Below are 26044 nucleotides of genomic sequence, written 5' to 3'. Positions count from 1 at the left end.
ACTCTGAAGAAGGTTCTGGAGATGGGCCACAGAGTAGGAATCTGAATCTGGATTAAATCTTCCCCAAAATTCCGGGATGTCCAAGTCTGGGACTTTGGCTCAGACCTTTAGAAAGAGGGGAGCCACCCAGAAATTCAAAATGGTAAATTTGCCTTCTTTCAGGCATCTGGAAAGAGCACATACAATGGAAGAAGTTGGCCTATAATAACCGTGTTACACGTTACAATTTGCACATGTTCCCTGGAGAAAACAAAGCAGATAAGGTTGCTCAAATATGCAATATTAACATGCAGAACCAGAGCTTACTCACCAAAGCTTTCATGGCCTTGGCAGTATTACAGGGTCAGAGTTTCACATGGATGAACTGTTCCCAAACAATTTCTCCAATTGTACTAGATACAAACAGGCCTTTCATTCATATCCGGAGTTCATGTCTTCCCATTCATCCTATTTGTTCCTAAAACAAACATTTTTGTTATGGTCTTTGTAAGCAAAATCATTCAGACAGGGTCTCCGGGGTATTGAGAGAGCACCAGCTATTGATCCACATTTACGCCTTTTATGTGGAGTCCCTTTCATATATCCAGTGAGTGGTGTTAAGTAGTCTTTCTCCATACTAATTATGGGCTCTATTTTGTCCTTAATCACATCCCCTTTTTGCAGGGGGGGGGGTTGTGCTGAATCATACCAGCAGAAGTTCTCCAACCTGCATGCAAAGCACACCAAGTGCTCTGTTCCTTCCGGAGTATAACTAGCTTCCCTTTTGCACACCTGGCCAGCTGTGGGCCTTCCCCCCTTGGTGTGCCTTGCACAGTTTGTGTCCACTGCTGAGTGGGTTGCAAGAGGGACACTTTGTGTCACTCACACCCGTGGACCTTTGGACTTTATCTTAAGATAATACAGCACTGCTCAATGAAACTCACCATTTCATTAGGAAATGAAATGGCTATTAAAATATAATTGCTCTTCCATTTTCTCGTTTCTCTCTCCACAAAGCAAGATTTTGGACTAACTTTGCTACAACATCCCTGACAAAATACTTAGGAAGAGGCAATTCTCAGAAAACACTGTTCACTTGACAGACTTCTTGAAAATAGGGGTGGGAGGAGAAAGGGAGCCCTACCTTCAGACTGTACTTTGATTTTCTATGGGATCAAGATACCTTGGCTGGCCATAACCACCTGAGGTTCTATGAGACAAGAGATGACAGAACATTTTTCAGCTGTGACAGACTAATACAGCTGGAGATGCTCAAGGTTAGTCTACTGGCTGCATGTATTTTAAGGTTACATCCATGTCAAAGTGACCCTTTATGCAGCTCTGTGTTCTCATTTCTTGTTTTTTACAATTATAGGGACAACACCTTGGATCTTATCAGTTAAAAATACAGCCTCAGCTACTGATATAGGAGCTGAATCACTTTAAAAGAATGTCAATGCATTTTTATAATAAGAGTAAGCAAAACAAATGCTGCATTTAAACCAATGAACAGGAAATTTTCTTTTCTTGCACATCAAGCGACTGTGAAAGAACAAGAAAAGCTTGCAAGGTAGTCAGACACCATAGTCTCTCTGCTGTGAAAGTGTTCTGTGTAGATCTTAAAACATTTCGTCCTATGCAGGCTTTAATAAGATTCTCACGTCACAGGCTGTAATTTGTGAACTGTGTCTAACAAATACATATTTTGTGAAATACATGTGAACACTTCAACACAACATTGAAAACTAGGCCACGCTTGGTGTGGTTCCTGGGCTGGCATTAGATATAATAATAGTCTATTAACATTTCCTCAGTCTGCTATTTAGGAATGTATACCTCTGTCATGGAAGTATTCCTTCTGAGCTGAAATTTGACACACAGATAACCAGCCAAAAAACTTTATATGTTAAATAGGACTACCTAAAACCAGACATTTTAGACAATTTTTGCACTCCTCATAAACCAAAATTATTTCTCAGCTGAAATTTTGTTGAGCATGAAAACATCACTGGGATTCGGTACCTCTTAATTTTGAAAACAAGGAGGCAATTTGGTTCCTTTTAAAAATGGGCTTTAGTGCTTTTGCATTATTTTTTTTAAATCAAAGGTAACTCTGTCCCAAAACCAGTGAGGCCTTATGTGTATAAGTCAGATCAGAATTGGGATCCTGAGCTTTTAGTCCAGTTTGCCATTTGCATTGACGCTACAAATTATAATGACTGTAAATAAGTGGTGAAAGATTGAATGAAGAATACAATATATTTCTGTAATAGAGTTCAAAGGAACAACTGTGGAGTATGGAGTAAACTACAGCAGATAGCAACTTCTCTTGGAGACAGAATAAAGATTGATTGACCCAAAAGTTAAAAATTAACCCCACATTTGTCTCAGTTGATATCTGACTCAAAGAACAATAAATCCATCAACACATAAATTAGAGAACCAAATTCAGAGTTGGTATAAGCAGATGTAGCTTCATTGACCACAGATGTCCCTTGTACCCTTTACACTCAACATGGAAAAGGACTGGTATGTATATGTTCTGAATGCCTTATCAAGATTTGAATATCTCTACATGTAACTTTCATCAGCATTTTGAATGTAAGATAAAATCAGAATCTTAGAAAGCTCCTGACTACTGAGGAAACAGTCAACAACTAGACATTTAAACATGAGGTCTAAGTGACTTTAGCCTCAATTTGGGACTGAAGAATCATTCAGATAGGAGTTTTCACGTGTGGTCTGATTATTTAATTTTGTTCCTGCTTGCTTTGCTCCCCATAGTTTTGATGTCTAAGAAAGCAAACTTTATTTTCAAACTTACCACAACTCCTTTCATGTCCTCATGAGCCAAGATTTTATCTTGTCTGTAATGTTGCCTTTTTCCAAAATTTTCAGTAAAGTTCTTTACTAGAGTACAAATACTTTTTTTCCACCCTTGCCATTTGAAATGATAAAAGGTATTTCAAAGATCCTACAATTGTGTATTTTTTCAAGCTTACACAAACCATCAAATAAGGATTAGATGTTCTTTTAACACACAACAGCATGAACATACTGTAATAAGGTTTAGTTTTATTGTACTAACAGTTATATTGCTTAACTAGGTGGCACATCAATGGATTTTCTTTATATATAAATGTGACAAACAGTTGCTGAGCAGATTTGCACATTTAACGGGTTTGCAGATATCTTGACTAAAATTTTAATATTTGTAGCAAGATTTTTACATATTTAACAGACACATCCATTGACCTTTAACCACCTGAAAGGCTTTTCATAGATAGATAGATATAGCTGAAGATACTGGCATAAGAGACACAGTAAACATATTATTTCAACATGTTTTGTGTTTTTATTGCTGGGTTACTTACCTGGACTGTGAATACAAATTGTACAGAATACCATTCCATGATTTATAAGCTGTTTGCAGAGAAAGAAAGAAGGTGGCATTTGCCTGTTTCTAAAACTTAATTAGCAGGAAAACCAAGAAATTTCTCTCTTAGTCCCAGTGTGCTGGGAGCATCATACAATGTAAATATGGTGCCAGGAAAATTACAATCCCAAAATCTAAAGGAATTTAACAAAAGAAGTAAAATCACAGCATATAATTCCTCAAATTTATGGAGTGCTAGTCCTAGGCAGAGAGCAGTTCATTAATAAGAATTGTAGCTTCCTTGGCTGAGAGCGTGCTTGTGCACTGGCAGAGCTGCCTGAAACAGACTCTGGTCTGGTGAAGGAAGTTCTTGCTGAGTTTATTTTATTGCATGGTAATTGGACACAAAAGGAAGTGTGTGAGCTGGGAAACAGTGTTACCTGGAAATACCAGGTCTTTTTCAGTGGAACAATGTTTAAAGCTGAGCTGAGCTGCTTTGTGTAGGTGGACATGCAGTTTGTTGAGGCTGGTGATAGATTTGTAGTCAGTGGATTTGTAATCACTCGCACAAGTGTGAATTTGTCCTAGTATGTGCTCTTTTTTTCAGTGATGAAGTCTCAACTATACCCTGTTAGGAGCTGGAGCAGGGAAAAAGTTAGTCAGAAATGGTATTGGACAGTTTACATCCATAGCCAGAGCCTGATAAATAAAAGGTGCATAGCTTACACAGTCCAAGTGTTTTCCATATTTGCTTTCTTATATGAGGCCTTATTATCCTGCAGGTGGTCTTCATGCACCTCATTATTGTATGCCTTATATTCATTTGGTCTCATTCCAATTAAGAGACCTATTTTGCTGCTACATATTCAGGACTAACACAAGTATCTTCTTCTCTTCAATTTTAAGTTTTAAGCAATGCCCCCACCTTAGACTTTTATTTGGGGAAAAAAGCATTTCATACATTATGGACTTAATCCTACTTCCAATGAAGTCAATGGAAATTTTGCCATTGACTTCAGTGGAAGCAAAACAAGGACCATATATATCAATTTGTATCTGTTTAGTCATGAATTTCTCACTCCAGTTCTGTATAGTAAATTTTCTATTACCATATTCTAGCTGAATGTATTATGAAGCCTGTAATTAAGGATATTTGATTATTTTCATTCTTTCATTTTTTTTCAACTGGAATATGGCATACCTATTCAGTTTCAGAGTTTCAGTAAAGATGTTTCCGTGGGTTGCAAGCATGGAAAAGAGAGAAAATGCAGGGTTTTTTGCTATAAAATGTTTTGGGACCTTATTGTGAACAGCTGTATCATGGCATTGAGAAGTGATGGAAGCTTGGTGTTTGTCAGGCACATCTTACCAACAACATAGATATGTTTTATACTGGGCTGGCAAAAATTCATTTTGGCTGTTCTGAATTAAGAATTTAAAAATATAGTTTATGGATGCACACTGAGTATTTTTATACAAAAAATCTAATAATGTCAACCTTTCATTAGCATTCCACATATGCATATACAGGGAGTCTATGGATTTACAATGCCCAGCTTATGTCAGATGCTATTTACAACACTTTTCAGCTGACTGCCCATTTCACCCATATGATGAAATCCAGCAGGAAGTACAGCGCAAATCGCACAGGCTGACTCTACACTAGCAAGTTCTTTCCAAAAAAATAGGCTTTTTCCAAAAGAACCCATGGAGCACTTATGTGAAAAATGCCCTCCTTCGATCTGAAATCAGAAGAATGCAGCAATTTTTCCAGCAGTCCTCTTCCCCTCCCATATGAGTAAGAGTACCTTTTTCCAAGAGATTATTTCACAAAAAAAAACATGTGTAGATGCCCTGGGGCCCTTTTGTCGAAAAAGCAGTACTCATGGTGCCAGATTTTCCAATTCCCAGGCCGTTCTTTTGAAAGAGCAGGGGCTGTGTGGATGCTCTCCATTGAAAGAGTGAATCATTATTTGATCCACTTTTTTGTGTGTGGACACATTCTTCTGAAAGAACTTTTTCAGAAGAGATCTGCTGGAAGAACTTCTTTCAAAAAATAGCCACACTGAGCTTCAGCTTTCAGTGTTCATTGATTGGCTGAGCCCAGGGCTGGGAGCCAAACAGTAACAAGTGTCAAGTCTACCTGGCAACAAGCCACATTGGCCAAGGAAACCAACTAGACAAGTGATTACAAGAGATCCCCATCCAGCTCCATTCATGATAACACAACAACAACATTATTTACTAGCAATTCTACAAAAAGCAAGCCCAATTCTGAATATATGGACACTTTCTTTAAGATTGCAGTAGAGATTCCAGAGAAACTTGCAGTCCAGACTTCAGAGAAGTCCCCAGCCAAGGTTCCTTCAAAAAGGTCTGGAAAGTCCAAGCATATGTGGTTTTATATGCTTATTTGAATGTTATGTATCAGAGAGATAGCCGTGTTAGTCTGTATCTTCGAGAACAAGAATTCCTGTGGCACCGTATAAACTAACAGATATTTTGGAGCATAAGCTTTCGTAGGCAAAGACCCACTTCATCAGATGCATGAGTGGGGGGGGGTTGGTTTCTGGAAGCCACCCCCGCCCCACTTATATGTCTGATGAAGTGGGTCTTTGCCTACGAAAACTTATGCTCCAAAATATCTGCTAGTCTATAAGGTGCCACAGGACTTCTTGTTGTATTTGAATGTTGTTTACCAAATAAATTGATGTTGCCACGTTAGTCATCTATAATTCTTTAGTACAAAAATCTGGGTTATTATGGCGAACATCATGTATCAAGCCTTCATTCAGGAACCAATCCCCCTTTTATGCCATTGACTCCTATAGGAAGAGCAATGTTCTCTTACAACTTCTCAACTTACAAAGCAATTCTGAGGAATGAATAGTATCATAGGTCCAAGGCTCCCTGCATATAAGTTTTACAGAACTTTCCATTGAATAGGAAGTCTCCTAGTACCTTCTTTAGATTTCAACGTGTATGCATAAGAAAGTTGAATTAAATGTTAGTTAAAATATGTGTGGCTTATGGAATATGGCATGTGACAGTGTGCATAAAACAAAGAAAAAAGGGGCCCAGGGCATCTACGCATGTTTTTTTCTGAAAGTATCTTTCGGAAAAACGTACTCTTCCTCATCTGGGAGAAAAAGTGGGCCTCCGGAAAAAGTGCCGCATCTTCCAATTTAATATCAAAAGAATGCGTTTTGTGCATAGATAGGGGGATTTTTTGAATGAGCACCGTTTTTTTCAAAAAAGCGCACTAGTGTAGCCGTAGCCATTGTGTATAGATCCTTAACAAAATAAACTGCTGTACAAAACACTGGTGCATGCTTTTATTTTTTCTAATTTTTAAATCTATATTAAAAGACTTTAAGGCTGCCAAGTGGAGCTTTCAAAAAGTCTGGAAATAATAATATAAAGGTTGATTGAAAGGGTCCTCGGAATTTCATCTGCCCCTTTAAGCAATGTCACTATTTCCCCAACAAGCCCTTCCTCCATGAAAATATCATTGGTGCCCAATGCATAATCAAGGAGTATTTTAGCCTCTACCAGGACCATGATGGTGTTTTTTCAACCTGTTCTTTTAAAGGCAGCTTAAGAGCAGTGACACATGCATTTCTTTTATCTTCTCTCTAAAGTCTACCAAGATACCATCACTGTAATCACTATTGCTCAGGTACAGAGGTAGACAGATTTAGACAAATACGAATTTTGGCTGAATATAAATTGAATCTAATACATCAGAAATTAGACTGAAGGAAAAACAACAGGTAAATTAAAATAAGGGACGCAGATCAGATACATTGATTGATCTTCAAATTTTACAACCTTAATTATGGACTACAGTCCATTGAAAACACTGGAGATGAAGCTCCTTGTTTTGATTAAGAATTGACGATCATGTAATTATACAGCGTTAAGGAAAGAGAAGACATATTGGGCCACCTGGCTAAATTCCCTGCCTCTGTACAACAGCTCCCGTCTACATATTTTGCAGTTTCTTGTTCAGTCGAGTTTTAATTTACTCAAGCAATGGGGCTTCCACTTCTTGTAAGAGACTGTTGCACAATCCAATAAATCTCACAACGAGGAATTTTCTTCAGTTAGTCAGTCTGAATCTCCTGTCTGTGCATGTGTGCATGCATGTTCCTCAATTTGGAGAATTTAGTTGGAATGGTGCGTGTTGTTTTGGCCATCTTGTGACTCAGTGTACACTTCTTTTATTCAGACACAATTCTAAATTCTAATTTGTTTGTTTGTTTGTTTGTTTTCTTACTTCTGAGTAGTTTAACTGGATTTCCTTACTTCTAGGGCAAGTACTCAGTGATCCTCTGCTTGATTTATTTATGATCCTCTGAGTGCACTGACAGCTCACTTGCTGAAGACAGTCATTTTAAAGTACTCTCATTTGCTGCTTGCTTGTTTAAGATTGAACTTAGATCAGCATGCCTTGTTTTAATATAATGTTATAAAAGATCTCACGTCCCGTGGGAATTTAATAATCTTACATTTCCTTGGCTGGACATTTTAACTGTAGCAAATCTGTGATTTTCCTCAAACTTTGCCATGACAGTCTTACAGCTCTTCTCATAATATTTGTGTAACTTGCAGTTCAGACACTTGGTGGTTTGCCTGTGTTGTGGCTGGGCCTTTTCTATACCCTTTTACTTAAAATATTGACTGTTTAATCATTTCGGGGCATTGTTTGGTAATACTATATAATTAAACGGTTATGGTTGTTGAGGTGTGTAATTAGAAACCTTGTCAACTCATCCTGCATTCTACAATGAACAAAGCCAAAGCCAAAATGCTGACTGGGTTATATAAATACGTGCAAGATGATGGCCAAGCTGAATCACAAGAACTCTTCCCTCCTCTTTCCCCTTTAATGAAAGGGATTGTGCATCCTACACATAATACAGTATTTCTGATGCTGGGAGCTTTCCAGAGAAAATAATGCCATCCCTTTTGGGCCTTTTATTATGTCAGCAGTGGGATAATGGATTCATGGAAATAGGCAACTACCGGTAACTGAATAGATCCTGCAGATAAGAATTTTCCCTGCTTTCCGCGTGTGCAGAATTTAGAGCCTGATCCAGCAAAGCACTGAGGGTGGGATGTTCAAAGATGTCCATATGAATTTGGATCCCATATCCTATTGGAATTCTACTTAATTCTATTATATGCCTTTGAAGGCCTTAGTGGTTCCTGGGCAGCGCTAAGTACCTTCAGTTCCCATTAATCTCAATGGAAGCTGAAGGGACTAAGCACCTCCAGTATTGCCAAACCCAGATATTTAAAAAGCAGGATTCAGTGTCCCCCCATCATAAGATTTGTTTAATTACCATTCAATTTGAAATTAATAAATGCTAAGCTTTTTCATTTGCATTCTAGGACTGAGCTTTTGTAATCCACATTTTCAAGCTTTTCAACACAACCTGTGCCACTAGAAACTTTTTAAAAGAAACCTAAGATTGTCGCGTAATTTCAGAAGTGTTAAAGGTGGCACAAGGAGTGCTGTCTGTTACTACGGTTGTCTGACACATTTCATTGTAAAACCTTATTTCCAGTTACTTATAATTTTGCCAAACTTTAACCATTTGGACCGAAATTTTCCAGGCCAGGTGTCTACTTTTGGCACTTGGAAAAAGTCAGCCAAAATAGTTCAGCTATCTCTAAGAACAAGGCTGGGGGAAAATACATTGTTCTGAACATGTTAGAAAATTCTGATGACCTTTCCCATGCTTTGGAACAAGAACTCAAAATTTGGCTGTTGGGTAGTGTTCATGTCAGGGATTTGTCTTTTACTATCACCATGAAAATCTGCCCATGCAAAATAAGAATTTGAAAAATCAGGGTTTGGACCTGCTCAGCAGAGATTTCTATTTTAGTAGCTAAAACTGCCAAAGATTCTGTCTTCACTGAGCATGCTCAAGATTCTCATAGTTCCTAGCTCTGACCAGGCTGTGTATGCACCATCCTAAGACAGCAAGTGAGCATGCCCTGGCCTGGTCTAGAGGATTAAAGGGGGCTCTAAAGAGGATAGAAAGAGGTCGTTCTCATAGTGACAGATGGCAGAACAAGGAGCAATGGACTCAAGTTACAAAGGGGAAGGGGGAGGTTGGATATTAGGAAAAACTATTTCACCAAGGGGGTGGTAAAGCACTGGAATGTGTACCTAGACAGGTGGTGGAATCTCCATCCCTAGAGGTTTTTAAATCCCAGCTTGACAAAATCCTGGCTGGGATGATTTAGTTGGGGTTGATCCTGCTTTAGGCAGGGGGCTGGACTAGATGACCTTCTGAGGTCCTTTCCAGCCCCAGGATTCTGTGACATTCCATGTAAAAGCTGTTTCCAGCTATCCTGGAGTGGTGTGGGGATGTGCATGGGGACTGAGAGCTGGGAGTCCATCTCATCTATGCGCTCAGTGATCTCCTGGGTGACACGTAGGCAACATGGAACTTGAATTTCTCAGGTTCAAATGCAGAGGGAACAAAAGCCAAACCTGGGGGAATGAGAGAAATAAGCTGAGAGGAGTCTGGTGAGACTGCCAGTAGAGGCAGGTACAGGGACAGAGACTGGGACTGGGACTGGGACTGGGACCAGCTGGGGAAAGAAGTTTGGCCTTATCTAACATTTGAGTGTTTGTCTTTGCAGACGTGTTCTTTTGACAGTAGGCTTGGGTATATAACTTATATATAACTTTGGGTATATAACTTTGATATATAAACTAAGGGCTAACCAGATTTTGCGGACCCTATTCTCTCTGAGCAGTATCTTACTCTAGGAGGCGCCTTGTGGAATCCAAAGGGTGAATTGTACAGCAGGGCACTACTCAGCTTGAGTAAGGTGGCAGAATCCAGCCCCAAATTAGAGTGCTTCATAACCATAATGTAAAGGCCTGACCCTCTGATTGCTGAGCACCATCTGTTCCCACTGTAGCTTACATGATGCAGAATCATCCTCTAAAGTAACAAGAGTTGATGTTCCAGAAAATCAACAAAAATCAGCCTATTTTTTGTAATTTGTAAACTTTAGAAAAACATTGATTTTTTTTGCTTTCTAAAGTGTGTGATCTGGTGGAATTTATCTGACTAGTCGGTTTTGCTATTTGTAGCCTAGCTATTCATCTAGGATTATATGGCTTCATACCAAGCAGCAGTAGGTTAATAACTATTTTTATTTATATTTATTTCATTTTTATAAACCACATGAAGGAAAAAGGTGCAGATCTCAGCTAAAACTTTGTGGTTGGTTGTATTCTACAATCTCCAAGCTTTTTGAAAATTAAAATTGATAACCTGAGCACAGAACATACTAATGTAATATGCCCTTTGTTCCCTTAATACTTCAGCAGATACAAATATCAAATACTTTGAGTCCAGTTTTCATATGTGAGCAGCTAATCTTTCCCCATCAGCATTCAAATTGTCACTTTAGAAGTTAGACATTAATTTTAGGTCTGTTTCATCAGATCAATCTCATTTCCAGGACATACTGACATTTATAAGCACAGAGGACAACATTCACCCAACATTTCAATTATCTTACCAATGCATTTTTTCATGGATATGTAGGGAACCTGGGGTTTTTACCACAACTCTACCTTACAGCACACATTTTACGAGACCACCTAAATGCCTGAAACAAGAGCAAAGTAGAAAACTCAATGGAAAATATTTCAAAAGAATTATTTGGCAAAAAACATGCATGTGCATATAGGTTACACTCAAACATTCTAAATGAGGATTTCCCAAACTGTATAGTTGGACCTGATTTTTTTCAGTACCTTATTTTACGGCCCAAAAATATAAACGCATATTGAAAAATGAATAAATTTTCACTGTTTATTATTTATTCACAATAATAATAGTACATAGTGATAATTTGTGTATTTTCTCAGGGCCGGTATTTTTCTTTCCAAGGACTGGTACTGGGCCATGGATCACACTTTGGAAAATGCTGTTCTAAATCATGGTCTTGGAAAGAGAGTATGTTTGAGGCTTCTGACCTTGAATAAGGTATCTAGATGCTGGCAAGGCCTCCTTTAATTTTTGAAAAATCTCTCTATCTGTAGCACAAAATAAGACTGCAGATGGATACCCCCTGCAGCAAAACAAAGTTCCCAGTCACTGGAATGTAACTCTATAAAAACAAATACTAGAAAGGCTGGTAACAGGGGGATGTCTCTCTCTCATGTTTATTATGATGATCTTGGTTCACAGAGAAGGGGGTCCCCAAAACATGTGAGCCAGCAGGATCCCTTTGTACTGACTTGCTATTTGTTTGGCCAGATGTCTTCTCAACAGTGAGACATTAAAAACAAAGCTCTTACTAAAATAAGGCAGGAAAACAAGAAATGTGTGTTGAGTGAAACAAGGCACAGTGTGTCCCATCTGATATTTATTAAATGCTGATAAAGTCGGCAGTGACCAACAGTCATCATCCGGAAGTGATCCTGACATTTTTGTTATCCAAAGTTAGTGACACATATCTAGGAGCAGATCATCATTAAAACCATGTGTAGAGAATGCGTAGTGGAGTACACTATGCTAGGAACAACAAAGATGATCTGATTCAAACTAAACCCAGCACTGTGTGATTTTCATATGTTCCCCTTGTAGAAAAATGTTCTTGCTGGTTCCACTGAGTTAATTTAAAGAACTCCAAATGAGATATTGCAGACCTACTCAGATAACGCTGACTCACTGTTATCCAAATCGTGTAATCTTTATAGTCTGGCTCCAAATACCCAAAATGCCATTAACTCAAGTGGAAGTTAACAGGAGTGGACTCTCTCTCTCTCTCTCTCTTTCTCTCTCACACACGCACACACAACCTCAAAATATGACCCAGATTGTTTAAATAAATCTCTTAGGCTATGTCTACACTACAAAAATAACTTTGAAGTTGCTTACTTTGAAGTTGAGTGTCTACAGACACACCTAAACTTCGAAGTAGGGCACTATTGCATTCCCGGGAATGGAGTGAGGACCTCCAAGTTGGGAAAACTTCGAAGGGAAAAATGTGTGTAGACTCTCTGCTGGCTACTTTGATGTAGTGCCTAACTTTGAAGTTAGTTCTTAGCATAGACACACCCTTACATCTTGATAGCTGCCTTAGTGTGTTTCTTATCTCGGTACTGACAGTAATGGATCGAGTTTTCTGTTACCAGTATGTGGCCAATCCTGTGATGTGCTGAGTGCCATGAACTCCCATTTAATTCCATAGATAATTAGGATATATAGAAACTTATGAAGTTATTAACCACCCAGAGGAGAGGCCTTGTGTTCAAAATTGTCTGAAAAGCACCTTGTACTCCACTGCACCCAAAGTAGCCCTCCCGCTAAGCAGTTAATGACAGTAAAAAAAGCTGTGTTCTATATGCTTGAGAATCTCCTTGACAAATAAGAAAATTGTCCAAAGCCCCTACCCAGAAACCTGGAAAAATTAAGCCTTCACTGTGTACAAATTAGGAAGAGAAGCAAAGCACACTTGGAACCCTTGATCAGAATCCTCGCTACTTGGAAATCAGCTGTTTGTCACAAGATAAAGCCCCTTTCCCATCTCCAAGCGTCTTTGGGAGCCCATTTCCACCAAAATCCAAGCTCATGTTTAGTTGTGGTGGTGCCCCAAGCCTCACTAGAGGAAATGTGGATAGTCTCTGTAAATGAAGTTCTTTAGCAGGACTTTCCTCATTTCACCAACAGAGGGAGCCTTATCCCCTCTGGAACAGCCATGTGGTTACACTGGCGAAGGTAGATTTAGAACATAAATATATTAACTTGCTTTCCCACAGGTCTTGTTTTGTTTTGCTTTTTGGGGGAGCTGGAATTGGGTATTTTATTTTATTTTGTTCGGGGTGGAGGGAGTTGCAACATTTGTCAATTTACATCTGTGTCTCTATCTGAAAAAGGAATTTCTCTTTCCCAGCTGAGCTTCTCTTCTATGTCCTATAACTTCATAATTTTATATGAAGATTTTGTTGTGATTTCACCACACAACCATAATTAAGAAGGAGCTGGCTTGTGAAGTGTTCATTTCATTCTTATACTAAACTGGTATATGAAATAAAACTAGTAAAAAGGACTGAGAAAATAATTCTTCAAATAAACTTATTTTGTATAAATTTATCTTCTTTTGAAAATCCTCTTTTTTAAAGCATTTTAGGTTTAAGAGACCCATTAGAGCCTATTACTCTTTGAGGTAACAAGAGTTGACAAGCTGCTATTTCTGTCCTCCATCCTCAGTAAACAGTTGAGGCTGCCTGTGCATTTCCCTGAGGAATTGCACTGTGTAGAAGGTCACAAGTTAGAGAAAAGTAAAATCAGCTGGTAGGTTAATCCCCCTGGGAAATATAATTTACTCATAAAAGTTGCTGAACAAGTTTTCATTGGATCACTAATTTGGTAAATACAACCTAGTAAAGCTCCCTCCTTGGAGACTCTATTAGTCATGAAGAAATAAAGTAAAAGTTCATTTTTAATAGCTGCAGTAGGCTGTATTCATCCTTGCCTAATGAGGGCTTAATCTATTCCATTCATTCCAACGTGGTCTTCATGTTTTCATGCTTTTATATGTGCCTGTTTCCCCTGCATTTCTTGACTATCTAATCAAAGCTTACAATGCATGTGCGCTTCACCCTGTGATCATTGACAGGGGTCCGCAATAGACATCAGTATCATCTGTATGAAGCTCAGATATAAAATATTAAAGGTTCCTTTTCTCTCACAATGGAAGGTTCCTTTCCCTATTCTTTCTTCTTTAGCACTCATTTATTTGGGGAAATGGCATGAATAGTACAATTATACAGATGTAACTCCCTTCATACACAGGGGTACATACAAGTATAACTATACCGCTAAATTTCCACGTATGGAGAAGCCCTAAATCTTATCCAAGTTATTTTACACCGTGCAAAACAAGTGAAGTGCTAATATTTTCCTTCTAAGTCCATGTGTCAACAGCACTACTGACTCAGGGGGAGAAGCGTTGGGTAAAGATGCCAGTTGCCATAAGGCCCAGCGATTTAAAAGGGTCTGGGGCTCCAGGCCAGCACCAGTGGGGCATCAGCAGTGGCTGGAGCCCTGGGCCTTTTAAATGACCACCAGAGCTCCAGGCGGATCTGAGAGCTGTCTGAGGAAGGCTAGCCCCTCGCTCTGCTCCTGTTACCAAAAGTCCTGTCCCTTCTGGGGGGGAGGGGCAGTGCTAAAAATCCCACCCCACACACATACATTGCCCAGGACCAGCAAAGGCTGTGCCAGCCCAGTGTGTGTCAACACAAAGGTTGCAAAACAGAGCAAAAGTCTCCTTTCAGATATTCATTTCAGCTCTGTTTTTGTCTCTGTGTGTATATGTTGCCCGCGGTTAACAGAGCAGGGAAGTTGAATGCTAGAAAAGAGTTATTCCCAAGAGGAGCTAGACAGAGAATATTGCCACCAATTTTGGCTTAACTGCAAATTCATCTTGTTATCAGACTCTTGATAATAGTGTGACTTTTTTTTTTTTACAAAGAAAGTTACATTTGGTTTTTCAGTTAAATTGAATCCAGTTAATAACCATCTGAAACCTTAAAATGAGCATATCACTAAAGTCTACACTTGAGTCATGAATCCATGGACTGTTACCAGCACTTGCAGTGTAGACAAGTATGTGCACAGTTATTTTCTGTTTGTGTGATTTAGACAATGAAACTCCAAGAAAAGCTAAGATTTACTCTTTGGGCCAATTCTTAAACTCCCGTCTTCTTTTGCAGGTATTCAGGAAGGGACTCAATGTACCAAGTGTAAAAATAACTGGGCCCTGAAGTTCTCCATCATACTACTATATATTTTGTGTGCCCTGCTAACAATAACAGTCGCCATTCTGGGATACAAAGGTACGTAGCACGTGCATCACAATTTTTCACTTTCGAACAGGAATGCAAGCAAGAGCTCCAAGCATTAGAGATGGAGAGGAGAATTAAGTTATTTTATGCAACTATAATATTATTGCAGATTGGAACGTCTGTTAACACAGTTCATTGTATGTTTGGCATAGTCCACATTAAACAAACATTCAAGTTTCTCTTTCAAACAGCTATGAAGCTTTGATATTGAGGTTAGAGATTGTTGATATTTTTAAGTGTGTGTGTGTATGTGTGTGTGAGAATAGATAGATAGATAGATAGATATGAGGAGCTCTTAATAAACTGGAGGAGGAGATAAACAGAGTGGTGCCAAAACTGATGAATTGTTTATTCATCAGTTTTTAAGTCAAGTCGAAAAGTATTTTGAAGATTGAGGAAATTCCAAAGTATCTAACAATACTGAGTAACTTTTTGCTTGAGAAAATTATATGTGTACGTGTGTGTGTGTGTGTGTATATATGTATTAATAATATATATGTAAATATATGTGTGTGCATGTGTGGGTGTGTATACATATATGAATACAAAGTTATGGCCATTGAAAAGAATAGTTTGATTGTCATACCTCATATTACTCAATTCAGCTATAATCACCAAATCTAGGCATCATTCTGCATGGATCAGTGCAGCATCTGCTCATTGTGCAGTATTGGTTATGGGAAAAAGCTGGTTAAAATCCTGCCTTTATTATGAAAGGGAAAATTATGCTCATAACATTAACATGGGACTAGATATATTCATGGTTCTCCATCCCTTTGATTCTGACCCTGCCATGCCTCTTCAGGCCTCATCTCCGCCGCTCCCACATCCTATCCCTTCCCTCAAATCCCTGACCACCTCCTCCCCCACGTGGACCTTGTCCCCACTTCTCCCTCTCTCTTCCTGAATGCCACAAAACAGCTGTTTTTGTGATGGGTGGGAGACACTAGAAGGGAGAGGGAGGATGTGGTCTGGGTGGCTGCTGGCAGGTGAGAGGCACTGGGGGAAGGCCAGAACGGGGCACTTGGCTGTCAGTGGGTGCTGAGCAGCCACTAACTTTTCCTAGTGAGTTTTCTAGCTCCAGAGCACCCTGGAGTTGGCACCTATGGAAGAACCCATTATAGAATATTTGTTTCCCATATAGGGACTTATAAATCGTGAACAAGTCACCCCTTAACCTTAATTTTGTTCAGCTAAATGAAGAGAGCTCAATGAGTCCTTCATCCTGAAGCATCTTTGAAATGACCTGCTGTGGCAATTCCTTTGCTCCTTCACGAAATCTCTGAATAGGAATACGCTTACCAAGAGACCCTTACTTACTGAAGTGTCTCTAAACCTGCGCTTTCAGGTTTCTCTCGCCACATGCTTTAAGTTCTGACTTTCCTACTCCCCTCAATGCCCTTCTCTCTCTTACTGCTTCCAAGCTACATTTCCTTAGGCACTGCCACATACAGTTACAACCATTTTGTCTTCTTTCCATCTCAGCAATACCAGCAATTTTTGTCTTAGCCCACTGCCACAAGGAAAAAGCTGAAGGTTGTGTGGCAATGCACATCTCCCCAGCCCCAGTTTTGGGGAGGAAAGCACAGCACTGGCCCAGAGTCCCTCGTCCCTCCAGCACTTCCCCCAACTTCCTGCTTCTCAACTTTCCACGTTGTTCTGAACGTTTCCCTGTCCCTCCTGTCTCCCAGGCTTGTTTTCGTTGTGAAGGTTGAGTGCCAGTGCATATTGCATAGCATTCTGTCAGTTCCATCGCATTGCAATGCATTTCAGGTGACAGCGATTTCTTGAGTTAAAATGTGTCCCCTGAGTGACTTGACAATCCCTTGTATTGGAAGGGTAGCTGTGTTAGTCTGTATCCTGGAGAAAAACAAGCAGTCCTGTGGCACCTTGTAGACTAACAGATATTTTGGAGCATAAGCTTTTGTGGGGTCTTTGCCCACAAAAGCTTATGCTCCAAAATATCTGTTAGTCTATGAGGTGCCACAGGACTTCTGTTGCTCTTGACAAACCCTTGTACTCTGCATGGAGCATACATCATCTATAAGTCTCCTCCACTTCACCCTGTCTCAGGACAAAACTTCTAGCTGATTCCAGAGGTACCCCAGTTGTTGTCCTTCAATCTCAATAGATCTCTGGTCAACACTGCTAAAAGTCCAGCTGGCAGTACAGTGGAGCTAAGGCAGGCCCGCTGCCTGCCCAGCCTCCACACAGCTCCCGGAAGTAGCCAGTACGTCTGGCTCCTGGACACAGGGGCTCTGTGTAGTACCCTCATCCCCTGCTACAGATCCGTGGCTCCCATTGGCTGGGAACCATGGCCAACGTGCGCTGTGGGGGCATCATCTGCAGGTGGTGGTCTAGGCCCTCTAGCCCCTCCACCTAGGAGCTGGACTTGCCTCTGCCTCCAGCAATCACCCAAGGTAAGTACCTCCTGGCCAAAGTCTCAGTCCAAACCCTCTCACACCTCAAGCCCCTGTCCCACATTGGAACTCCTCCTCCCTCCCAGGCCCACCTCTTGCACCCCATCTCCCTGTCCCAGCCCTGAACCTCCCCTCATGCACCCAAACTCCTTCCTGGAGCCCACTCCCCAGATCCCTGTACTAGCCCTGAGCCCCCTTCCACACCTAAATTCAATCCTGGAGCCTGTATCCCACATCCCCTCATCCCTGGCCTACCACAGAGCCTGCACCCATAGCTAGAGCCTTCATCCCCTCCTTACACTCCCCAGCCAGCCAAAGGGAGTGAGAGTGGAGGAGGTCAAGTGACAGAGGGAGGGGGGATAGAGTGTGTGGTGGGCTGGGCCCCAGGGAAGCGGACAGGGCAAGCTTTTGGTTCTGTGTAATTAAAAAATTGGCAACCCTAACAAGGCAGAATAGAGCTTCTGAAACATTCAGTTTCCTCCTTTGCTTGTAATAATTCATAAATACATATTTAACACTTTGAGCCATCTGGACTCTTCATTTCTGGCTCTCTCCTTCTTCCTTGCCCTTACTCTTGCCATAAAAAGCAGTAAGAATGCATAACTGCCAGGAAAACCTCATCAAGCCAAAAGCAAACTGGGAACAGCCAAACATCCAGGCTGGACTGAATAAACATAGTTTAAACCCCTGAAAATGAGAATTATTTTGTAACCATTGTTTAATTAAATGTCCTTAAGTTGTTATCAAGAAGCTACAAAGATTTGTCGCTTTTCATGAGACATTATTTAAGAACAGTGCCTTGTATATGATTTCTAGGCTCCACATGTTACTAATTAGGAGGAAGTTCATAGTGAGCGATTAAAAGGGTCAGAAAATTATGTGGGCCATCTAAATGACAATGGCCCACAGGAGAGTAAGAGGGAGTGTGCTGGTGAGGTTACAAGCCTCAAGCATGCAGGAAACCTTCAACAGACAATGAGGCATCTTTAGCAAATAAATATTACAAAATTAATTGATTGGAGGGGAAAGCTCAAAGGAATCTTCATTCATGAGATGAAGCTGTTTATTATCGAAAGAAGTATTTGATCCAAGCATAGTGGTTAACTTCTTAGCAGAATGCACGGTCATCTGAGCTGAAAGGAACACCCTGTTCTGACATTCTTAAGAGTACTTTAACTGTGGAGTTAAGTGGAAAGTAAGGTAATTCTATGGTTGTATTATTGACTTATTTAATACAATCCTATTTATTTCTCTATGTCTTGTTATAAAAATCTCATTACTTCCACCACATCTCATAGCTGTAACTTCTCACAATGATACCTACAAAAATTACACATTAAGACTGTTCTCAATTTTCCAGTTGTAGAAAAAATGGACAACGTTACAGGTGGCATGGAAACATCCCACAGAAGATACACTGAGAAACTCACAGAAGTCGAGAGCAGTCTGAAAAAATTAGGTAATCTCCATGTAACCAAAAGAGAGATAAGATAGTATGTCTACACCTCCTTGTGCAGTATTATTGGGGGAAATACAGCAGTGGATAAAAGCTGATCTCATCTCCACAGATCTGTCTGATGAGCTGGTGGTCCAGGCACCTGCCTACACAGTCTATTTTTAAATTTTTATTCCTGATCCAGGACAGCTGCTCACCCTGAAATCCCACTGAAACCACATTGCTATCAAAGGGACTTCCAGATGTGCTTAACAGCTATCCTGAATAGGAGTGATTCTCTGAATCAGATATGTAAAATGATGCAAACATGTATGGACAAAAGAAGACCAAAATTTTCATCCACACAGTCATCTTTAAGTTGTTGTTTAGCAGATAAGTTTTACACCTGGAGTACATGACAAGAGATGTTGAAACTAGCATATGTTTAACCATCACCTCAGAGCCAAAAATATAGCTCATGTATGAATTGCAACTCAGTCTTTCGAGCTTGGCATTTGCTAGATGGAAAAGGGTCAAGAGACCCAGGAAACAAGATTTCTAAAAAGCAAGCCTGGTCACTGAAGGACAGACAGATTTAATGCTGCCTCTCAGGTACACCCCTCTGATTGGCTGCAGGGAGTAAGCACAGCTCTCCCCGTTTCCTCAGCAACCCATCATCATCCTCTGAGCAAGGGGGGAGGAGGGGAAGAGTGAAGGGCGGGAAGGGGAGCAGGAAGAATCAAGCAGCTCAAAGCAACTTGTGTCCTCTTCCACCATCCCCTTCTGTGAGCAGCAAAAGGGCTCCTCTGCTCTTCTCTGCCTGTGTTGCCCAGCCTGGGGAGAGGAAGAGGGGATTCTTCTGTAGCTCTCTTCAGGCCTGGAAGTGGGCATGAAGAACCCCAGCAGCTAGAGGGGAGACAGAAGAGATGAGGGGAGACTAAAGGGGGCAGAGCAGATGAGTGGGCAGGACTGATGTGAGGACCACAGAGACAGGATTAATATGAGACTGACAGAGCAGAATTAGTTGTTGTGCAGTGGAACAGGCAGATTGGCAGGGCAGGGGGGTGTGATGTGTCCCCTCTTTTTCAAACAGTTATGAGCACTGTCCATCTGCTGAAATTATGAATGTAGACGTCCCATGTGACACCATGCTTACAGTTTTGCAGAAAAGAAGAGATAAGTGGTGTAGAAAATATTTTCCTCACTGTCAATTTCTAGCCTTCTCCTCTGCACCACCAAATTTTCTTTGTCCAGCCAAAGAAGCTGCTGTGTTTCGAATTCCACAGCTGAAGTAAGAAAATGATTTTATCAGTCTTATCTCAAGAGACTATAAGAAGCTGTTGAAGTGAGAAAGTGGGGAGCAGAGGGGGAGGGTCAAGGAGTTTCCTTGGACGCCTGTTTTTTTCGGGGAGGGTGCATTGCTGGGTTTTTGAAGATTTTTGCATTTTGAAGGTGGTAACCCTAGGGTATAGCTGGAGGCAGGCATGGTTAGTGAGCAACACTGTGAGGAATTGGGGATAGGCATGTGAGGCAGGAAGAATTTTCCATGGTCCATGGCCACATCAGGTCATGTGTTGTGGAGAAGAAGTTAATTACATTTGCTGCTGGGTGGCAAAATGGTGGTATGCACTACATAGCAGCTCTCTCAGCCTGACTTTGAGCCTGCTTGGCCTTATGCTCAAAGGCAGTAAGAACATTCCCAAATAGAAGAAAGCAGGAACATCAACAGGTCTTCCAGAAAGGACCATTAGTGACTTACTTATACACCTTCGATTTATCGAATTCCACTTAATCATCCATTTTTAATAGAGTCAACAGTACTAGACTACGCTTATTTGCTATTCTTTCAACAAGTTAATTTTTAAAAGATAAAACAATCATATTTAAATAAACATATATAAACAGTAGGGACAATACAACCATAATTCTATTCTCTTGAACAAGACAAAAGACCACATTTCACTGACTTCAGCAGCATTTAAATTCATGTACTGAGGGGCAGGATCAGACCCTAAAGCAGCTGTTTTTAGAAAAGTGACAATAGAACAGGGGTCAGCAACCACAAAAGCAAGCAGAGGCATTTTTTTTTTATTCAGTCAATAAACTTTATAACTGAAGAGCCAATGCATGTGAACATGAGATGGTCCTTAATAACTAACATCAAAGCATACTTTTGGTAACCCCTGTTTTAAGAACAGCACGTACGCAATGATTTGTAATGTGACGTGTTTACTATAGGATATTCACCGTTTATCAAAAATATGCAGGAGGGGTTTTATTTACTTTGCAATTATAGTGTCGGGAACCATGAAGAAGTCCTTACAGAGCTGCATGCGGCTCCAGAGCCACAGGTTGTAGACCCCTGCAATAGAATGTTTCACTAATGGAATGGTCTAATTGCATGACCACGATTAGACAGACCATTTATAGCCTTTTATATTGTATTTTTAAAAGAGAACAACTCAAAACTAATGCCTTTTCAAATTTCCCTCTCTAATAGATGACCAAACTGGAGAAAAAGATATGAGCACTAACAAAGAACTTTCTAGCTTCAGATCTGACATTCTGGCTCTCCGCCAGCAGCTTCAGGAGATTGCAGAGAAAACCACCAAAAACAAGGATACACTGGAGAAGCTACAAGATTCTGGAAATGTACTAGATGACAGGCAGAACCAAATGAAAGGGGTATTGGATAGCAATTCTTTCATGATCATCAGTGTCAATAAAACTCTCCAAGCATACACTGGCTATATCAACAATCTCCAACAAGACACAAGTAATATCCAAACAAATTTGCAGAGCCAGATGCATTCTCATAATGTGGCCATCATGAATCTAAACAACTTAAATCTGACACAAGTTCAGCAAAGAAATCTTATCAGTGTTTTGCAGAGGTCTGTGGATGACACAAGTCAGGCTATCCAAAGAATCAAGAATGACTTTCAAAATCTGCAGCAGGTTGTCCTTCAAGCACGAAAGGACATGGATTGGCTTAAGGAGAAAGTGCAAAATTTACAGATGTTAGCAGTCAATAACTCAGCATTGGCCAAAGCTAATAATGATACACTTGAAGAAATGAATAATCAACTGAGCACATTCAGCGGGCAGATGGATAACCTCACCACGGTTGCTCAAGCCAATGAACAAAATCTGAAGGATTTGCAAGAACAACATAAAGATTATGAGAACAGAACTGCTGCCAAGTTTAGCCAGCTAGAAGAGCACTTTCAGCTCTTTGAGAAAGATATAGTCAGCATCATTAACAACATCAGCTACACTGCACACCACCTGCGGACACTGACTGGCAATCTCAATGAAGTCAGGACAACTTGTACAGACACGTTGAGCAAACACACAGATGACCTGACTTTTATGAACAACACACTAGCCAATATCCGTTTAGATTCTACATCTCTCAGGATGCAACAGGATGTGATGAGATCAAGATTAGATGTTGAAGTTGCAAATTTATCACTAATTATGGAAGAAATGAAGCTGGTAGATTCCAAACATGGTCAGCTCATCAAGAACTTCACTATATTGCAAGGTAAGCTGAATTTGAGTCTATACCTCAAGTTGTACCTCATAGTTATGTAACCCCAGAGTCACTAAGCCTACGTGGTAGAGAGAGTGAAGTCTTTGCTCTGTAGCCTTGTCTGAGGGGCAGCTGGCTTTTAGCTTACCTACACATGCTTTAGCCTCTACAGTCACAGGTTCAGTCCCTCCTGCCACTGCTATGTGGTGTTGCAGAGGAGCTCACAGCTCCAGCCACTGCTACGTTAGCGACAGCAGCGGCCTATGTTCCAGGCCCCTCTGAAGTGCCAGGCCTGGGGGCATTTGCCCCCTTTTCCTTCCCCTGTCGGCAGCCCATTGTTGCCCTTAGGATGTCACATGGGCTGCAGCCGAGTACCGTTTGGATGTGGACTGAGAACCACTGGTCTAAAGTAGGCCCAAAAGTAACCAGTGCTCCCTTGTGCAGCACACCAGTAAAAGACTGAGCCTCCCACACAGCAGTCCCCATCCTAAGCCCCCACACACACACTCCACCTCCTCTGCACTGACTCCTGCACCCCACTACCCCCTCCCAGCTCCTCCCATCCCCTGCACTAACTTCTGCACCCCCAACCCAACCTCTCCCCAGTCTCCTGCCCTGACCTCCCCTGCACCCCCACACATAGCACCTTGTCCAGAGCCTCCTGCACTCCATCCCACATTAAACTTCTTACAGGTACTGTCCTATCGTCACCCTTCCCCCAGTCCCCTGCTCTGACCCCCTTCCTTGAGGTGGGGGTGGGGGTGGGGGTGGGAGGAGTTTGCAATAGGGCAGTACCTGTAAGAGGTTTATTACTGTCACCTCTGAGTGAGCCATAATAGTTTTAGAGAGGGTGAAAACCTCATGAAGCCAATTCCCGCTAAGGAGGAAATAGCTGAATAATACAAAGCTGGACCATTCCCAGAGAGGTCACTCTTAGTGAAAAAGTAAAACTGTTCTGTTTTGAGCCAGCTGGGAGACCTCTTGTTTCTTTTTTATCAAAGGAGACTGTATTTTCCTCAGAAGTAAATATACACATAGCGTTGTTGAACTTTTAAGTCTTCCAAACTAAGCATTCTTCTGAATGAAGTTAATACTCCACATTGCTGGCCTGATTTGAACCAAGTAGCGGCAGGCCTTGAACCCTGCTCACTGGGGCTGCCAAGCCTCCAGTGTTGTCTGGAGTCTCCATGAAATAAAGATTAATCTTTAATTAAAGGTTATGTCATAGGCTGAAACCTATAGAAATCCATCCAAGCAAAACTGGCAGCCCTGGTAATCCCAGAAATAAAACCTTCCCTCAAAATAGATAGAGATAGAAGCAAGATCCAGGATGTGAGTGAGTCCAGAACTCCTTTGTTACATGTTCCCATTTCAGACAGAAGTAGGTGCCTCCATTTTCAGAGGCATGCTAGGAGCTTATCTTTGAAGGAAATTAAACAGGATAGATTTTTAAAAATATCACTAAGACATGCTTGTCTGTGAACAGAGTATAAACTCACGTTAGTGATCAGACATCAAAAATCCCTCCCTCTCAGTCTCTTCTCATTTCCAGCTATGACTGGTGTTCTTGCCTTTCATAAATAGCTAATAGCCAGATAGCATTTTGTTAGCCATTCCTTTAACTACCCCACCCAACCCCCAGTTGTTGTATTTCTCTTTACCCATCTGTCCCAGGATTCTCGAATAGCCATTAGCTCCTACATTTCTCCTTTCATCACCCAGCTGGCCTGTGCTTGACTCTCAGGCTGTCTCTTGCTTTATAAGAAACATTTGAGGCAATAAATATGACGTCTCTCTGATTTTGTGGGACATTCTGCTTTTGGGCTTTCTCTCTCTCTTTTTTTTCTTAACCTTGTTCCATTATCACAACATGACCCAAATCCCATGCAGTTTCCACATCAAGATAGCACTGCTCTTACTGACTACGCCTTGCTGTTATAGTGAAAGAAGAGGAGAGGGTGGAAACAAGAGGGAGAAGAGAAGAAAGGGAGAAAGAACATAACAAAGGGAGGAGTATAAGAGGAAGGAGAACAGAAGGAAGAGAGAAAGTATAAGATGGGAAAGAAGAGAAAATTAGGGGGAAATTGTGATTTGCTGTAAGCCTCATATTTCTGAGGCTAGTGATCCATAATGATGGCTGATTGGGGAGGCAGCTGTTAAAAATTGAGAGAGATTCTGTCTTTAAATATCTGTGCAGTTCTGCTCCCATCATCCCATGCCATTGGTTTCACTTTCTTACTCCATCCTCTCCACCACCCCCCACATACGGGCTACGTCTACACGCGAATGCTACATCGAAATAGCTTATTTCGATGTAGTGACATCAAAATAGGCTATTTCGATGAATAACGTCTACACGTCCTCCAGGGCTGGCAACGTCAACGTTCAACATCGACGTTGCGCAGCACCACATCGAAATAGGCGCTGCAAGGGAACGTCTACACGCCACAGTAGCACACATCGAAATAAGGGTGCCAGGAACAGCTGCAGACAGGGTCACAGGGCGGACTCAACAGCAAGCCGCTCCCTTAAAGGGCCCCTCCCAGACACAGTTGCACTAAGCAACACAAGATCCACAGAGCCGACAACTGGTTGCAGACCCTGTGCATGCAGCATGGATCCCCAGCTGCAGCAGAAGCAGCCAGAAGCCCTGGGCTAAGGGCTGCTGCACACGGTGACCATAGAGCCCCGCAGGGGCTGGAGAGAGAGCGTCTCTCAACCCCTCAGCTGATGGCCGCCATGGAGGACCCCGCAATTTCGATGTTGTGGGACGCGCAACGACTACACGGTCCCTACTTCGACGCTGAACGTCGAAGTAGGGCGCTATTCCTATCCCTCATGGGGTTAGCGGCTTCGACGTCTCGCCGCTTAACGTCAATGTTAACTTCGAAATAGCGCCCAACACGTGTAGCCGTGACGGGTGCTATTTCGAAGTTAGTGCCGCTACTTCGAAGTAGCGTGCACGTGTAGACACGGCTACAGACTGCTAAGCTCCTCCAAACTGCCCTCTTAAACATCCTTTTTCCACCTTCTTTCACTGCTGTCTTTAACCCTTTTCATGCTGCTCCTTCTAATTAAAAAAACTTTTTTATTCTTCTGTCCCAAACAACCATTTGTTCTCTTCAATCAGATCTCTTCCGAAGGCCCCAAGGAAGCCAATCAGTGCCAGTCTGCCAAAGACAAAAAACAAATAACACAACATGGAGAAAACAAATGATAACCATATCTCTTTAAGATTGGAGGTTTATCTGATTATCTGGGGTACTAAGTGCCTGTTTTACTTAACATACAAGGCCTGTCTGGTAGGGCCTATATTTTCTTCTGTATCCTGTACATCATCATGTGCCTTGAGGAGGCTCAATAATTAATAATATATAACTAATGATTGTGAAGATATTCACCTCTTTTT

General features: G+C 41.2%; 1 protein-coding gene across 1 annotated transcript in view; it reads left to right on the top strand.

Moving 5' to 3' along the window:
• COLEC12 (collectin subfamily member 12) overlaps positions 1–26044 on the top strand; it is a 137100-nt gene that overhangs the window by 98235 nt on the left and 12821 nt on the right. Inside the window, exons 3-5 of the mRNA XM_074987352.1 lie at positions 15114–15236; positions 19026–19124; positions 21601–22647. Of these exons, the coding sequence (XP_074843453.1) occupies positions 15114–15236; positions 19026–19124; positions 21601–22647 (1269 nt within the window). The remainder of the gene's footprint in view (positions 1–15113; positions 15237–19025; positions 19125–21600; positions 22648–26044) is intronic.

The sequence above is a fragment of the Carettochelys insculpta genome, chromosome 2 (genome assembly GCF_033958435.1).
Source record: "Carettochelys insculpta isolate YL-2023 chromosome 2, ASM3395843v1, whole genome shotgun sequence".
NCBI classification, from domain to species: Eukaryota; Metazoa; Chordata; order Testudines; family Carettochelyidae; genus Carettochelys; species Carettochelys insculpta.
This window is presented reverse-complemented; position numbering and strand designations above follow the sequence as displayed.